At 29.2% G+C, this 18148-nt stretch overlaps 4 protein-coding genes across 4 annotated transcripts, besides 2 other annotated features; 1 reads left to right on the forward strand and 3 right to left on the reverse strand. All coding sequences in view use genetic code 12, as the record gives it.

Moving 5' to 3' along the window:
* Nucleotides 1–4464: 4464 nt before the first annotated feature.
* Nucleotides 4465–4879: a mobile genetic element (most of internal region and most of right LTR missing. No PBS following left LTR).
* A 954-nt stretch (nucleotides 4880–5833) lies between these two features.
* Nucleotides 5834–5948: a mobile genetic element.
* A 1584-nt stretch (nucleotides 5949–7532) lies between these two features.
* Nucleotides 7533–8321, reverse strand: CD36_70830 (cell-type-and pheromone-response-specific transcriptional modulator, putative; the record flags this gene model as incomplete). The annotated part of the gene is made up of 1 exon (XM_002421258.1): nucleotides 7533–8321. The coding sequence occupies one exon, from the start codon at nucleotides 8319–8321 to the stop codon at nucleotides 7533–7535; it is 789 nt and encodes a 262-aa protein (XP_002421303.1).
* Nucleotides 8322–9812: 1491 nt separating this feature from the next.
* On the reverse strand, nucleotides 9813–11048 carry CD36_70840 (component of the ISW1B complex, putative; the record flags this gene model as incomplete). Its single annotated transcript, XM_002421259.1, has 1 exon — nucleotides 9813–11048. The coding sequence occupies one exon, from the start codon at nucleotides 11046–11048 to the stop codon at nucleotides 9813–9815; it is 1236 nt and encodes a 411-aa protein (XP_002421304.1).
* A 180-nt stretch (nucleotides 11049–11228) lies between these two features.
* Nucleotides 11229–12281, reverse strand: CD36_70850 (conserved hypothetical protein; the record flags this gene model as incomplete). Its single annotated transcript, XM_002421260.1, has 1 exon — nucleotides 11229–12281. The coding sequence occupies one exon, from the start codon at nucleotides 12279–12281 to the stop codon at nucleotides 11229–11231; it is 1053 nt and encodes a 350-aa protein (XP_002421305.1).
* Nucleotides 12282–15001: 2720 nt separating this feature from the next.
* CD36_70860 (glycogen phosphorylase, putative) lies at nucleotides 15002–17704 on the forward strand (the record flags this gene model as incomplete). The annotated part of the gene is made up of 1 exon (XM_002421261.1): nucleotides 15002–17704. One exon carries the CDS (start codon nucleotides 15002–15004, stop codon nucleotides 17702–17704), a length of 2703 nt encoding a protein of 900 aa, XP_002421306.1.
* Between the last annotated feature and the right edge of the window lie 444 nt (nucleotides 17705–18148).

Raw genomic sequence — 18148 nt, forward strand, 5'->3', positions numbered from 1 at the left:
GGAATAAAGATATATATCCTTTAAAATAATTTTATCAAATATATATGTGTGTTGTAGTAGTAGTAGTAGTAGTAGTTTTGACACTTTCTGATATTGTTTATATATATATATATAGATAAATGTATATCTATCTTGTCTTTCTATCAGTGTTTTTTAGGAGGAGGGTGAGCAATCCAATCCAATCCAATCAAAACAGTATTAATACAATCAATAATAACTTCCCTTCTTTGTTTAAAAAGATGGATATATATATAACTCTTTATAAGACAGTAGGAAGAACTGTAAAGTATAAAAGTGTAATCGAAAAAAAAAAAAATCAAAATCAAAATCAAAAACAAAATGATGAAACAAACTGACAAAAACCAAATTCAATGTATGTGGAGTGTGTATATATTCTAAATGTCAGGTTGTTAAGTTTACCTTGTTGTAATGGCTTCCAAGAACAAAGGAAATGATAAATGATATAGAAGAAGAAGAAGAACAAAGCCTTAATTTTTGAATTAACGGAATAAGTGGGAATGTTAGAATAATTGAATAGCAGAAAGCCTGTGAATATATAATATTAAAATATTGAAAATCCCACAAAAGAAGAACCCACTAATCCAGTTATAGTCCCAGTTATAGTTCCCAGTTATAGTTCCCAATTGCAATCCTTTTTTAGCTTTTCCAAAAGAAAGAAAAGAAATGAAATGAAATGAAATGAAAAGAAAGAAAAAAAAATGGTGTGAGGATATCTAACAACCCACACACACAGACACACAGACAAGACACACACACAGACAGACTAACAACACTAAAAAAACAATTTGTTTCACAAAACCAAATTATTCTAAGAAGACACAAAATATTACTTTTTCTTTCGTTTTGTGTCACAACTCCTAAAGAAATTAAATCTCCTTGTCCTCTTTCTCTCTTTCTCTCTTTCTCTCTCTTTTATATATCTATGTTTATAGGTTTAAAGGAGTAACCGGATTAAACAACTAGGCTTTACTCAGACAGGAAAGGGGGGAAGGAAAATTATATTGTTTATATTGTTACTTGTCAAACAATTCTATTCTATTCTCTTGTCTTGTCTTCTATTCTTACTTCAATATTTCCCAACTTAAGATATTGTGGAAACAAGCTCTTAAGAATTGTTTTGAAACAAATTTTTTTAAAAAAAAAGGAAAATAATAATAATAATAATAATAATAATCCAGAAAAAGATACAGATACAGATACAGAATTATTATAATGGAAAGGAGGCAATGATAATGATTTATTGACTTGTATTCTCTCTCTTCTCTCTCTCTCTCTCTCTCTTTGTATTCAATAATCCAATAAAGTCCCAAGGCCGCAAAAAAGGTTGTGAAATTCTAAACGATATTTAAATTCCCAAAAAAAAAAAAAAAAAAAGGGGTACCACCAGATGGATTTTTGATAGTTTTCTTGTATTCTTGGGTATATTTTCTTCTTTCTTCTTGTAATAGTACTAGTAATAGTAGTAGTAGTAGTTTGCAGTTTACTTGAACAAGAAATTAATGATTGTGTTAGGAAAAAGTAAAAACACAAAATATGAATCTTGATCTTAGTTCGATATATTAAAGAGTTGATGTGATATAATTTGATTAATGGAAAAGTCAAATGGGATAAGGTTTATTGATATATATATATATATATATATAAAAGAAAAAGAGAAACCATCCCCCCCCCCAGGAAAAAGAGTAAAAAGCAAAACTAAAGTATAATACTAATACTAATCTTATACATCTTTTCCACACCCCCCCCCTCTATTTCTTTATCCTATCTTTCATTTCAATTCATTAAATGGTCTTATTTTTTATTAATTCTATTACTATTAAGATCAATAGAATAGAATTGTTTATCATACTGTTTCTTACTTCTTTAATTTAATTGTCAAATTGAAATTCACACCCACCCACTTCCCCTCCTCCTCCTCTTCCTCCTCTTCCTCTTTGAAGTGTATCAATTATTATTATTATTATTGGATTTTTGATATCAATATATGTCGTATGTACATTCATGTAACCTTTTTCTTATAGCGTGTGTATGTGTATGTGTAAGTAGTTCATTATGAAAGCAAACTTCCCTTTACTTTGGTTTACTTTACTTTACTTTACTTTGCTTTACTTTACTTTACTTTACTAGAATTGGTAATTTTGCATATTAACGTTTGACTACAGGGTATCACAACCGCTACCGCTACCGCCACCACTTAGTGGCACCACATTGATGTCAAAAACCCCTTAGTCGTTGTTGTTCTTGTTGTTGTTATTGCAATGAAGTTTATAAATCCTAGTCCCCCATTCCCCCATTCGTTCAATAAATAAGAATGAAATGAAAATGAAAACTGAAATTCTAACTTCATTTTTCCTCTTTTCCTCCACAACCCCCTCCACCCCTAACACCCTCCCCCCAGGTTATTAACCTATTGTTTGCGGTACTTTTTTTTTTTACTATTGAATTCGAAATAAGGCAGGTTTATCACATCGTAAATGCTTACCTAACGATTTTTGATAGTTCGGCTCTTTCTTCTTCCTGGGGGGGGGGGGTTGTTTTTTTTTTCCAATCTTAATATCCGTCCAGAATATATAAAAAGGTTCCTAATTCACCTGTCTAAATTTTATTTTTTATACATATATATACATGAAGTAACACCCACTAGTAGCAGTAGTACTAGTAGCATTAATACTAGTACTACAACTGGCGCAACTTGATTTTCCCCTCCTCCTCCTTCTTTCTTTCTTTCTGTCTTTCTGTCTTTCTGTCTTTCTGTCTTTCTGTCTTTGTAATCAGATTGGGGTTTTTTTTTCTTCTTCTCCCACCCCCCCCCCCCGTTTTTTTTATGCAACTGTCTGCCCCAAACTGTTTTGAAGGTTTATATATGCTTATATATATATCTATATATTATTGGTAACATTCATATATTAAACTAAGAAGAACAAAGTAACAATATTTACTTTAATTTAATATCTAAGCAATCAATCAAAGCAATAAAAGCAATCATGACAAATAGCAATCATCATCATCTTTATTATTTTTTGTTATTTTTTGTTATTATTGAAATATTACACCAACAACATCTTAAACACCGATATATATATGAAACAGTCAAAAAAGAAATTATCGAAAATAATCTTGAAGTTCTTTTTTTTTTAAAAAACTCATTTATTATTATTATTATTATTATTATTATGCACCCTGTTCTTTAAACGCATATTACTCTACTCGATAAACTTGCTATTACGCGAGTAAGTTAGAAAGTGGTAATCTATTGTTGTTGTTATTGTTGTTATAGTTGTTATAGTTGTTGTTGTTGTTGCTACTACTGCAATTCACCTTCTATAACGTTTTGACCGCTTACGTACCATTTATTAAGTTATTGTTGTTGTTATTAATTGATTGATTTAGGATCATCCATACATAACATACATGACATACATTAAAATAATAAATCACCATATATCCATCATAGTTTTATTATCAGAATTTTTTTTTTTCTTTTCACTCAGGTGGTGGGGTGGGTGAGTTGGGCAGCAGCAGTAGTAGTAGTAGTAGTCTTGTTAGTTAGTACAATTCTCATATTTCTATTTATTAAAGTTTGTGGTTATTAATGATGTTGTTAGCCAAAAACCAAAAAAAAGAATATTAATATCAATTCTAGAGCCCCTGTGAGATAGATAGACCCTCCCCCCCCCCTCCCCCTGGCCCCTGTTGTCTTCTTTTCTTTTTTAGTATTGAGAAATATTTCATCAATTGACTAGGGTGTAGGGTGGTGGGGTGGTGAGGTAGGGGGATTGGGGATTGGGGACTGTGTTATAATTATCAATAGTAGTAGTAGGATGCCCCCTTTTTTTTTTTTTCTTATTTTATTAGCTATTATTTTACCAAAGTCAATTTATAATTTGAAGAGGAAGCATGAGGAGGAGGAGGAGAAGGATAATAATAATAATAATAATAATAATTTAGCTACTATATTGATTTTAGTAAGTTCTGCTTGTCTTTAGTCAGATCCGATTCTTAAATGCATATCGGGTTTAAATAATTGAAATAATAGTGGTAGTGGTAGTAGTGGTAGTAGTAGTGGTGCACCACGGCAATATATTTTTGTGACACACAATCGGGTCTCGGTCTTTTTTTTTAATTTCTTTTTCTGCCGTACGCTACCAAATTAACAACAATTTACCGACTAATATAACCAACCAACATTTAATCGATTAAATAAATCAAGGTATCGATGCTTTTTTTTTTTTTGGCACTAATTATTCATATTCATATTCATATTCATATTCAAAACTTTATTCAATTACAAATGATATCTCTATCATTTGCTACAAAATATTATTTAATAACATTTTTATGTATATATATATATATTTATTTATTAATTTATTCTTATACTTCTATAGTTTAACTTAATTTAATTTTGAATATTGTCAATTTCTAAAGAATTGAACTTGCTATTATAAGGAAGTCAGTAGTGATCTTGCGTATAGGAAAGTTGTTTACAGTATTAAAATAATCAATCCATCATGGCTGTTAAAGATAAAACTATTGATGGTCATGTTACTTCATTTAGCTCCGACAACGACGAACCACAGTTCTTATAAGGAAGTCAATAGCAATCCTGCGTGTAGGAAAGATGTAAAATAGTATTAAAGTTTTTGCTTACAAAGACATATATAAAATTTATCTAATGAATGAGGATTCTATCATATATTTATAGTAAAATTCCATTGACGATGGTTCATTGTAATATCATTGACGAGAAACTTATTAGTAGAATATTTCCTTTTTCAGTAATCTCAAAACACCAAGGTGTAACAGGACAATAGAATAAGCTTTACCTATTGTCTGTTACATAGCCTGTTTTCGAACATGCTATTAAGATAAAAATTTATCTTATTTTATTTTATTTTATTTTATTTTATTTTATTAGTAACAAATATCAAAGCACTAGATCATTTTTTTTTTCTTGAAAAACAAATTCAGGATTAGGATTAGATTCTTCTTTCCTATTATTATACCCACACACACGTGATGGAGTTTTGCAATTTCCTAGTCAAAAGATCAATACAAAAATTAGCAGATTTCGGCTGATAATTTTCTTAGTTACCGATAAATATATTAAAAGAAAGAAGAAAGAAGAAAATGGATTCTTTTTTTTTTTTTTTTGTTTTGGAAGATAATCAGGGGGTCTGAGGGTCTATTTATAATGATTTAGATTTTATCATTAAGTTACCAACACAGTGTTGTTGTTGTTGTTGTTGCTTTAATAGTCGTCCTCGTCCTCGTCCTCGTCGTCTCTATTCCATATATATATTGAAACTAGTATATTATTATTTCCCAATAAACTTTATTTTCTCAACTAATTTACATTTTCTCCTTTCCTTTATTGGAAGTTTCCTACCTGATTTGTTGGCTGATTGGAAATGTTGTAGATTTTTTAAACTTTTAGACGATTGTCGACTGGATGGTTATATTTCATTCAATGTTATCAAACGAATAAGGAAATTAAACAACGTTAAAATAATATGGCTTTGTCAAATTGTAGAAAAACCCGCACGGCTTAGATACCATACAAATTCATACTAAACCAGTTGTTGTTGTTTTGTTGTTGTTGTTGTTACACCATATACAGAAACACATACTCAATAATAGCAATTACATTAATCTAATAATATATATATATATATATAGTAATAATGATATCAATTTCTAAAGAATTGATTTGCTAAATAGATTTAATGTTAAAAAATTATTCATGTATTAAAAAGAAAAAAAAAAAAAAAATGTTTTTTCTAAATTTCCCTTCGCCGCCTATTTAACATTTGTCTAAACTCTAAATTCCTCTCTCCCTCTTTCTCTTTCTCTCTCTTTACAAATAACTTAGAATTCCTCTTTTATAATTAGTAAAGAAAATATACATTAACGATCAAAACCTAATAATAAATTCTAAGACGAAGAAGAAGAAGAAGAAGAGACTAAGGACTTTTCTTGTTCTATTTATATAATATCTTATAAAATTTTTTTTGCTCTCCTCTTCCTCCTTCTTTTTTTTGTTATCCTCTGAAAAATATCGATAATCAAACTTTCCTTTCTTTTTATTAATAATGGAAGAAGAAGGTGGTGGTGTAGTAGTAACAGGGAGGCAACAACAACAACAACAACAACAACAACAACAACAACAACAACAACTGCTTATTATTCTTTCCTTATATCCAATCTAGTCACGTGACAACAAACCCTTTTCTAAAACTTTTAAAGGGTTTTCAATTATAAAGTACGTCGTACATAAAAAAATGAATAAAGAAGAAGAAAAAGAAGAAGAAGAATTGTATTATTCTCCTACAAAATTACTTGTTATTCTTATTATTATTATTGGATTGGATTGGATTGGATTGGAGTTGAGTTGAGTTGAGTCTTATTGTTACATTCTCATCGTAGTAAAAGGTTTTTTTAAAAAAAAGAGTATATAACTTTCTAATCTTTTTAGTAAATGAATTTATAGAGAAATTAAATAACTCATTTATTAAGTTATTTAATATCTGTATATAATCTTTGTTATTATTGACTGTGTTCAAGTAATAAGAATTGTTAAGAATTGCTATATTAAATAAAAATATATTCTTTATTATTTATCTCTCATATCCATTTCTATGAAATAATCTTCCTCTTCCTCTTCCTCTTCCTCATCTTACAATTATTTACCTAGTTTTGTTTTAAATCTTTTTTTTTATTTTCTTTGTTTTCCATAATTGTCATTGTCATTGTCATTGTTATTGTTATTGCCTTGGGTTGCCCATTTTTTTTTTTTTTTTTAAACGATCAAAACCTCAAAATCAAATCTCCTCCTGCCCCCAACCCCAACCCTAACTTAGCCTATCCTAGTCTAGCTTAACCTCTTTTTGGTAATTGAGTTGCAAAAAAAAAAAAAAAAACATCCTAACAATAAACCATTAAATACCAAATTGGGAATTGTTAGGATCCCATAATAACAATAAACAAAAAAAAAGTTAGCGTTAACGACAATCTAAACCAAGAATTGAATAAATCTATAATATGATATGATATGATATGATATGATATTTTTGCAACACTGATTAATATATGAAAACATAAAGATAATTGATTGATTGATTGATTGATACAACTAATTTTTATTCTTTTATTCTTGCTTGTGTTAACACTACAAAATAAAAAAAAAAGAAAAAAAAACTTTACATAATACAAACACTAACTAAATAACATCTAATAATAATAATAACAACACCACCCTAAACACACCAAAAAAAAAACAAGAAACCAGATAATCAATACAATACATCATTAATTATTCACCTTAACTCCCCAAAAAAAAAATCTTTGGCCTAACACTTTCCCATCAAGATTGAGGGGGGGGGGGTAGGGGGGTAGGGGTTGGAATGAAAAACTATTGGTAACGAAAAAGAAAAAAAAAAAAAGGAAAACCCTTTCTCTGTCCTTTTGTTTTTTTTTTTTTTTTTGATTAACCATACATTCATGGCCAAAACTCATTGATATTGTTGTTGATTAGGTATGTTGTTATTTTGAATATTACCAAAATACAGATATTGATCATTATAACCTCCTTGTAATGGAATACCAGGTTGATGTTGACCTTGTTGTTGAGGAGGTACAACACCAGGATTACCAGTTCCTTGAGGATTAGAATAATGTGTAGGTAAACCATGAGAAGATATTGGAGCCATTTGTTGTGCTTGTTGTTGTTGAGCTTGTTGTTGAGCTTGTTGTTGTTGAGCTTGTTGAATGTGATGAGCATGACCTGCAGCACCCATTACATTTGGATTGGTTGCTGGAACAGGACTTTGATCAGGTGAATCACCAGTATTTCCATCACTTTGATTTTCTTGATCTTCACCTAATCCTTCTTCAGGAGCATTTAAACAAGCTTGAATCAAATTTTTCCCTTCAGATTTAGTTACTAAAGGTTGTAATTTAGGAGTAGTAAAAGTATAAACTAATCCAGTTTCAGAAACAACTAATAATAAAACTTGAGTACCTGTCAATACTGATAATTCATAAGCTTTTTTCATAATTCCAGCTTTTCTTTTAGAAAAAGTAATATGACGTCTTGATTTTTCTTGAATAAATTTAATTTCAATCTTTCTTCTTTCCTTTTGAGTTTTACCTTGAGAAGTACCATCATCATCATCTTCATCATCTACTGGTGCAGAAGCATCAGCATTATTATTATTATTGTTGTTGTTACTGTTATTGGTTGATTGGGAGTTCCCATCGTGACCTTGACTAAATGCATTTGTTTCTTCTTTAATAGCCATGATTAATTAGAATAATATATATCTATACTAGAAAGAAAGAAAAAAAAACCAAGTTTTTGTTAGTATTTTTGAACAAATGAAAAACCCATCCACCCACACATACATACACAAACACACATATGTATATTAACATTTCATATGTAGTATGGTGGTGGTTGTTTGTTTGTTTGTTTGTTTGTTTGCTTATTATGTTACCATGAATATTAGTAATTGAAAACCTCAAATTATCATCTGATCAGATTATTATATCAATCCAAAATTCTATTCTTTAGTTTTCCTTAATTCAGATATTCATGAATATATCATTCCTTTTTTATATATACATACATATAACTTTGGAGTTGGGAAGAAATATAAACAAAAAATTGAAAGTGGGAATATAAAAAACAAAGGTTTATAAAAATTTGAAAAAAAAAAAAAAAAAAAAAGAATCTCTCTGTTTTGTCCTATTATCTTATGAACAATTGATTTTGTTTGTTTTTTTTTGGGTATATAGTTGAGTTGAGTTGAGTTGATTAATTGATTGATTGATTGATTGATTTGGGAATCAAATATTGGGAAACAAAATTGAAAATGAGTGGTTGAAATTGATAGTAAGTAAGTAAGTAAGTAAATAAGTAAATAACTGTGTATTCTGTTATTAAATTATCACTTTACCCAATTTAGACAAATTAAGTAAGATATATATTAAACCTGGAAAAAGATTGTGTTTAAATGTAAGTGAAAAGAGAAAATAAAATTTTTTTGGTTGTTGTTGTTGTTGTTGTTGTTGTTTGAATAAAAGATTGGAAGAGGAAAAAATCATCAACGCCCCTTTCATTTACCATTTTTGGGGTTTAGTAATACTACAATAATTTTATATTTGTTTTTTTTCTATTGATGTTTGGATGTTAATCACGTGGAAACAACTAATGATTATTTTAAGTAATTTTTTTGATAAGCTACTCTTCCCCCCCCACCAACAATTCTATTCTATTCCATGTTGTTGTTCTCTCCTTATATATATATATATTTCCCACAAGATAATTGATGGATGATTACATTTACAGTTTATTTTACTTAGGGTTCTGTTGGATTAAATAATCTATTACTATTCCTATATAATATATGGTTGGTTGTTTTCACAATTCTATTGCTATTCCAATGAATAATATAGTATGTGGTTATTTCAAGTTTGGTTAGTTCCACTTATCCCTTGCTCCTCCTCGCTCCTGGGCTCTTCCGTGTTTCCATGGCCCACGACTTAATGTCCCCCCCTTTTTTTTCTTCTTTTTTGTTCTGCTGTGATTTCACACTCTTCCTCCAACTATCTAACAACTTCTACTATTGGGGGTGTGTGGGTGTGTGTGGGATCACCTGAGGGAAATGTAAACCACCACCACCACCACCACAACAACAACAACTAAGAAATTGTTCTAGATTCTACAAACAAATTGATTTTTGACTCTATATAATATTACAATATTTATTTTCCTAACTCAACTATCACTACTACTCTATTTCAATTGGATTGTTTTGATCACCATTTTTCATTAAACTATCTTCAACTTGCTCTTTCTGTTGTTGTTGTCTTTCAGGTTCTGGTGTTTGGGAAACACTACTTTCCTTATTATTGTCCTTATTACTCTTGATAATTTCTTCTTCAGTATTTTCTCTAATATCAATTGATAATCCATGTAATATATTTTGTATTATTGATTTAATATTTTTCAATTCATCATTTGGTTTTGGTTTTGGTTTCCTAATTGATAATATTAATACTCTTAATAATTTACTTTTAATAATGATATTTTTCGGTAATTTTGGTATAATATTAATTGATAAATCATTCAATAATTTTATAATTATTTCATTTTTCATTGATAAAGAATTTGAGGAATCGGTGTTTAATGATAATAATAAATAATTGATTAAATCATTTTCAATTGATTTAAATTTATCAATAATTTTATTATTATGAATTGAATTAATTGATGATAATGATGATGATGATGATGATGATAATGATGATTGTAATTTAGTAAAATTTTTAATTTGTTCTTGTTCAGAATCAAATATATAATTACCCAATTGTTTATTATATTGATTGAATTCTTCTAATCCCCAATCAGGATCATTTTCAATTATTGATTCCTTTATGTCTTTTGTTTTTGGTTTGACTATTGGTAGTTGTTTTGACTTTGCCTTTGGTTTTGGTTTTGCTTTTGCTTTTGCCTTTGCCTTTGCCTTTTCCTTTACTACTTTTTTCACTTTCTTCTTTACTGGAGATTTAGATGTTGTCTTTTCTTCTTTTTCTTCTTCTTCTTCTTCCATTGGTGGTGGTGCCCCTTTAGATCCATATTCAATAAATAATTCCATTTCTGGTGGATCATTAGCTAATTCATAGGCAGTTTGTAATAAATTATCGATTCTTCGTTTTTTACTTGATGTTGAAAAATAATCTTGAATCATTTGTTTAGTTAAAGGTTTCAAATCATTAATATTTATCCATATATAAGTATCATCACTGAAAAATCTTACTGGAACAATTATTGAAGGTTTCTTTTTCGATGGTGATGAAATTGGTGTTGTTCCAATTGTTGTTGTTGTTGGGTGGTTGGTTTTCGATTTGGGTTTTTTATTGGAAATATGTTCAGGTAATAAACTTTCATCTAATACCATTGCTGGCCATGCTGGATAACCTTTAACTTTCGCAAGGACAATAGATGTAGGTGGATATTCCGACATTGATAGAGTGTTAAAAGGAATTAATATGAAAAAAAGAAAAAAACCGAATAGGTTTGTTGATTGGTTTTGTTTTTTTTGGTTTTTTTTTTTTTCACCTATTACTACGAATTTTTCAATTTACTCTCATTGCTTGTTTTAACGTGTTTCTTCTATACAATTGACAATGACTCTGTCTTAACTTTAAAATGCATTATTCCAAATATGAATTGTACCTTTATCATCACTAGCTAATAATCTATTGGAATAATTATTATATTTTGTAAAATTAATAGTAGATTTTTCATTTATATTCATAATTGATTTATCATCAATTTCTATTGATTTGGTAATTTGTTCATTACAATAATAAGGTAAATCATTACCACTTTTATTAATATCATTATTAACTCCAATAGTTAAGATTTGTACTTGATTATCATTAATATTTGATCGAGTTATAATTTTATTATAATCTTTAATATATTCAATATTACTACTTTTCCCAATTAATGATTTCCTTCCTCCTGATATATTTTGCAGTAATAAATAATTCCCATTAGTAATATCATATATTTTTAAATCACCAATTTCATCAATAAATATACATGAATCATTTGATTGTTGTAAAGATATAATTGAATCATTTGAAACTTTATCTTCAATAATTTGCAGATTTCTTAAATCTAATGAATATATTTGACCTAATGAATTTCCAACACTAATATAATCTCCATTATATCCAATACAATTTAAATCTCCGTCATTAAATCTATAATTAACAAAACCAATATCACTAATAGGTCCATCATTACTGTTAACTCTAATATCAAATAAATGTAATTGAGAATTTTTCCCACATGTTGCCATTAATTGATTATTAATAAATTTACAATCAATAATTGTATTTTTATTAATATCTCGTTCTTGTCTTTTCGGAGTATTATAAAAATCATAATTTTTTTCACCAATTTCTAAATCAATTAATGATACTATATCTCTAGATGCAGCAATACAATTAAATTCTAATGTATCTATTACTGTAACATTAGGTATTTCAACTCCAGTAACAACAGTTCTATCAACTCTAAATGGATCATTAATATCTATACTATAAAGTTTATCATCATTAACATTAGTGATCACTAATGAATCCGTTTGTGATATTATAGACATTGTTGATATACCATTGTTTTGAGAATTTGTTTTAAAATTCCAATAAGTTTCTTCAGTTGGTTGTCGTACTGTTAATGACATTAGTTTCTATGTGATCTTAAAGGGGGGATGTTGTAGTTAAAGGTTTTTAAAACTTGGTTTCAATTTTCTAGTTCACTGTTTTTGTTCTGGTTTCTGGTTTCTGGTTTCTGGTTTTTTGTTGTTGTTGTTCTAAGGCTTAACAAAAAATAAGAGTTGGTTATATGTAGGAAACAAAAAAGTTCTAGGTGATAAGCAACCAAATACCTGGAATGACTGCAAAACTATTTACTTCTAATAATGTTCTATATGTTTATACTGGAATCTGTTCTTAAACTCATTTGAAAAATTTAACTTGCTATTGTGGCCATCAAAGTAATTGAACTGGTTTTATTGCAAGTGTTGGTGTTTGCAATTTGGTTGCTAATATTATATTCTTTTTTTAGTTCCATTATCTGTCTAATTTACACCAAAAAATCTACCACAACAACATCAATTTCTGGATATCTCATTCAAAATTGAATATTGCAATTCTTGCTATGGCAAATAACATCCTTAATTTAGTAATAAAGTGTAATCAGCTGATGAAGACAAAGAAGAGGAAAAAGTCAGACAAAAGTTTCAGGGGGCGGACGTAGAGAAATATGCAAAGCTTAATGAAAAAAAAAAAAAAAGGCGGGACTTCAACCCTAAACAAATACAAGAATTATGCAAGTAATTGCAATTCAGCACAAATTTGATTTGGCGATGGTGAAATAAGACTGTTCATAAGGGGATGCACGCAGAAAAGCTTGAGATTGCAAAAAAAAAACAACCAGTTGTTAGAGAAAGAGGTGAAGAATATAGTTAAGGGCTATATAGGTATGAAGCCGGGGCAGGGAGGGAGGGAGGGAGGCAGAGAGTTAATCTCACGTGTTTCCAACAACAACAATAATGGCAAGTATAAACTAACAATTGTCTCAGTTGATGTATAGAAGAAGGTGATAACATACATACATCTTATTCCAGAATCATATCGATCAGTACTTTATTAAAGGCCAACACTTGACGACAAGAAACAATAATTCTCGTAATGTTAGTGTTCTTTACATTTTTCTGTACCTTTTGTTCTGGACCTCGTCTCGGTGAAATACTTTCGTACTAGTGGTAGTAGTTTTGAATGGAAATGGGCAACTAAATTGGGTAATCATTAACGAAAATGCACCAAGAATTTTCCTAAAGGTGGTGGTGATGATGCCATTTAGCAATGGGAAAAAAGAAAAAGAAACTGGTGACAAGAAAAAACCACGTTGTTTTGGCTTTCTTTTTTTTTTTATTTGAGTTCCCTTTTGAAAACCCACATATTATCAAAATACTGTCAGTTAGTTAATCTATACAAATAAATAATACATCATTGATCATTAATCTAGTGAGTGGGAGGTTTTTTAATCACACACTAGGAAATATAGATTGTGAGAAATGAGCATTAACAATAGTATAAAATTTTATGGAAACTCCGGTATCGAATAAACCTTTTATTTTTTTTTTTTTGCTCGTTCTGCATGGCCCAAAAAAAAAAAATACTCTCATCTGATGAAAGAAGATGAAGTTGTTCAACATTCTCAGAATGAAAAATACTATTACTACCCAATTTGTTATTTCTATTGCATGAATTACATTCTAAGGTGAAAAAAAAAAAAGAAGAAGAAGAAGAAGAAGAAGCATTGGGAAATTAAACTAAACATTCTCTAATGGTTCTTTTATTTAAAAAAAAAAACAAAAGGAAAAGAAAAAGGGGTGGGATGAGAAGGAGGGAGGAAGGAAGTCGTGGGGAGAGAAATAGAAGGCTTGATTGGTTTTCCAATTTGAGATTTTGTGTCGTAGAAAACAAATACAAAGAAAGAAAGTTGAATAGTGGTCGGAATAGTTTAGTTTAGGGTGATTTGTTGGTGGTGGGGGAGTCAATTGAATAGAAGCAAACAAAGTACAAGACAATATCGTGGAAATAAATTGAATACACAAAATTATAATATCCATTTTTTGTTGTTGTTGTTGTTGTTGTTGTTGTTGTAGTCTCTCTCGAGAGATATGCATAAGTTCACCCCCCCTTAGTAGTTCAACATTTCCGGGTTTACTTTCTAACCATTGCTACTCCTGTCCTCTTCCCTCCCTCCCTCCCTCCTTTAAAACTTCACTAATTAATTAATTAGTATATAAATACCCAACCCAATTATCAACTTATTCCTTTTTTTTTTTTCATTATTCTTTTTCTTTCTTTCTTTCTTTATCAATTAACGTTTATCATCCAAAATATTAACACTGTTATTTCTTTTCTAACAAGTTAGATTATCAACAAAAAAGAAACCATTCATTAGAATCTATAATATTATCAGTATTATTTCTACTTTTAAAGCAACGTTACAAGAGATAACTTGAATAGAAACTACTTGCTTTAATTTGCTTTTTTTTGTTTTTGTTTTGTTATACTAGTGTTTTTTTTTTTTTCCTTTTATCAGTCACGTCTTGCTCAATTGCATAATATCACCCTTCCTCCCCCCCTTCTAATCAATTCATAAACTTCCAAGTCACCGTTTTTGATTTCAAAATTACTTTTTTTGACTTAACTTGAATTGATTTGATTTGATTTGATTTGAATTGTGACTTTTTTTTCCCTTACTTATCAACTATTTGTTTTTTTATTGTTATTAGAAATCTTATTTTACAGTTATTTTCCAGGTAACGTTCTTTCCCATATATATATACACAATTATAGATCTAATTAATTAACCGTCCTTTTTTTCATCATGCCAATGGATTATCTTACCCCATCAACTTTACCACATCCAAAATTGAAAAGAACCAATACTGGGTTCACTCCTAATCAAATTATTGCTTTGGATGCTGCTATTCCAGAATCAGCTAAACATATTTGGTATAAATATTCTCAATTGAATATTTTGGATTCTCATAAAAGAAGTGGTCATGAAGATGAAGATAATGTTAAATCAGTTGTTGATAATCCAGATCGTTTTGAAGAAGAATTTGTTAAACATGTTGAAACATCTTTAGGTAGATCCATGTATAATTGTGATAATTTAGCTGCCTATCAAGCCGCATCAAATACTATTAGAGATGCATTAGTTATTGATTGGGCTAATACTCAACAAAGACAAACCATTCAAGATGGTAAACGTGTTTATTATCTTTCATTAGAATTTCTTATGGGTAGAGCCATGGATAATGCTTTGATCAATTTGAATTCGGAAAAAAACACTCAAAAATCATTATCTGATTTAGGATTCAATTTGGAAGATGTTTTAGATCAAGAACCTGATGCTGCTTTAGGTAATGGTGGGTTAGGTAGATTGGCTGCTTGTTTTGTTGATTCTTTATCTTCTAAAAATTATAGTGGTTGGGGTTATGGATTGAATTATCAATATGGTATTTTCAAACAAAAAATTATTGATGGTTATCAAATTGAAACTCCAGATTATTGGTTGAATTATTCTAATCCTTGGGTTATTGATAGAAATGAAATCCAAATCCCGGTTGATTTTTATGGTTATGTTTATGAAGAACATGATCCAAACACTGGGAAAGTTAAAAAGAATTGGAATGGAGGTGAACGTGTTTTAGCTGTTGCCGCTGATTTCCCAATTCCTGGGTTTAATACTACCAACACTAATAATTTGCGTTTATGGAATGCTAAACCAACGACAGAATTTGATTTCAGTAAATTTAATGCTGGTGATTATCAACAATCAGTTGCTGCTCAACAAAGAGCTGAATCTATTACTTCAGTGTTGTATCCAAATGACAATTTTGAAAAAGGTAAAGAATTGAGATTAAAACAACAATATTTTTGGGTTGCGGCTTCTTTACATGATATTGTTAGAAGATTTAAAAAGAATCATAAATCCAATTGGAAAAAATTCCCTGATCAAGTTGCTATTCAATTGAATGATACTCATCCAACTTTAGCTGTGGTTGAATTACAAAGAATCCTTGTTGATTTAGAAGGTTTAGATTGGGATGAAGCTTGGTCAATTGTTACTAAAGTTTTCGCTTACACCAATCATACTGTCATGGCCGAAGCTTTAGAAAAATGGCCCGTTGATTTAGTTGGTAGATTATTACCAAGACATTTGGAAATTATTTATGATATTAATTATTTCTTTTTAAAAAATGTTGAACATAAATTCCCTAATGATCGTGATTTATTAAGAAGAGTTTCTATTATTGATGAAAATCCTAAATCGGTTAGAATGGCTTATTTGGCTATTGTTGGTTCTCATAAAGTTAATGGTGTTGCTGAATTACATTCCGAATTGATTAAAACAACAATTTTTAAAGATTTTGTTAAAGTTTTCGGTCCAGATAAATTTACTAATGTCACTAATGGTATTACTCCAAGACGTTGGTTAAGACAAGCTAATCCAAAATTGGCAGCTTTAATTGCTGAAAAATTGGAAGATCCAAATTATGATTATTTGACTAATTTGGGTAAATTGAAGAAATTAGAAGCTTTTGTTGATGATTATGAATTTTTGAAAAAATGGGATGCTATTAAATTTGATAATAAACGTCGTTTAGCTACATTGATTAAAGAAACAACTGATATTGATGTTGATCCAACAGTTTTATTTGATGTTCAAGTTAAAAGAATTCATGAATACAAGAGACAACAATTGAATATTTTTGCTGTTATTTATAGATATTTGCATATTAAAGAATTATTAAACAAGGGAGTTAGTATTGAAGAAATCAAAACTAAACATCATATCCCTAAGGCATCAATTTTCGGTGGTAAAGCTGCTCCAGGTTACTACATGGCCAAGACCATTATTCATTTAATTAATAAAGTTGGTGATGTTATTAATAATGATCCAGAAATTGATAATTTGTTGAAAGTTGTGTTTATTCCTGATTATAATGTTTCTAAAGCAGAAATTATTTGTCCAGGATCTGATTTATCTAATCATATTTCTACTGCTGGTACTGAAGCTTCTGGTACTTCCAATATGAAATTTGCTTTGAATGGTGGATTGATTATTGGTACGGTTGATGGTGCCAATGTTGAAATCACTAGAGAAATTGGTGAAGAAAATATCTTTTTGTTTGGTAATTTGGCTGAATCAGTTGAAGAAATAAGACATAGACATATTTATGAAGGAGTTAAAGTTCCAGAAACTTTACAAAAAGTGTTCCATGCCATTGAATCGGGATATTTTGGTTCACCTGAAGAATTCAAACCATTGATTGAAAGTATTAGAGATCATGGTGATTATTATTTGGTCACTGATGATTTTGATTTATTCTTGGAAGCCCATAAGAAATTGGAAAAAGTATATGGTCATCATGGAGGTGATGAACATGATAAGAGTCATATGAATGAATGGGTCAAGAAATCTGTTTTAAGTGTTGCCAATATGGGATTCTTCTCAAGTGATAGATGTATTGATGAATATGCTGAAAACATTTGGAATGTTGAACCATCCAATGTTTAATCATCGTCATCATCACCATCATCATCATTACAAATCATATTTGTTTAAACTTTTTGAGATCTAATTTTGTTGTTGTTGTTTTTAACTACTTTTAATTCTTCCCAATTTTTTTTTTCTATATATATAGATGATTACATAGTTTATATATTTGTATTTTGATTTTGATTTTGATTTTGATTTTTTTTTTTCACTTGTTTTCATTTCCATTTACAGTTGTTGTTTATGGTTGTTGTTATTGGTGTTAGACGTTTAAACGGATATTTGATTCTGTTGTTGGGGGTGGGAATAAACAAACCCAAAAAAAAAAAAAAAAAAAGCGTGTAAAAAAGTTTGATTTGCTCGGCAATGAAGGGAGTGCAAGAGGGTTTCATTCTATAAAACGCAAACTAAAAACTAATAAATCACTAGTATCATTTCACTTGTTTTTACTACCACTTCCTCCCA

Source organism: Candida dubliniensis, chromosome 7, assembly GCF_000026945.1.
Source record: "Candida dubliniensis CD36 chromosome 7, complete sequence".
In the NCBI taxonomy this organism is placed as follows: Eukaryota; Fungi; Ascomycota; class Pichiomycetes; order Serinales; family Debaryomycetaceae; genus Candida; species Candida dubliniensis.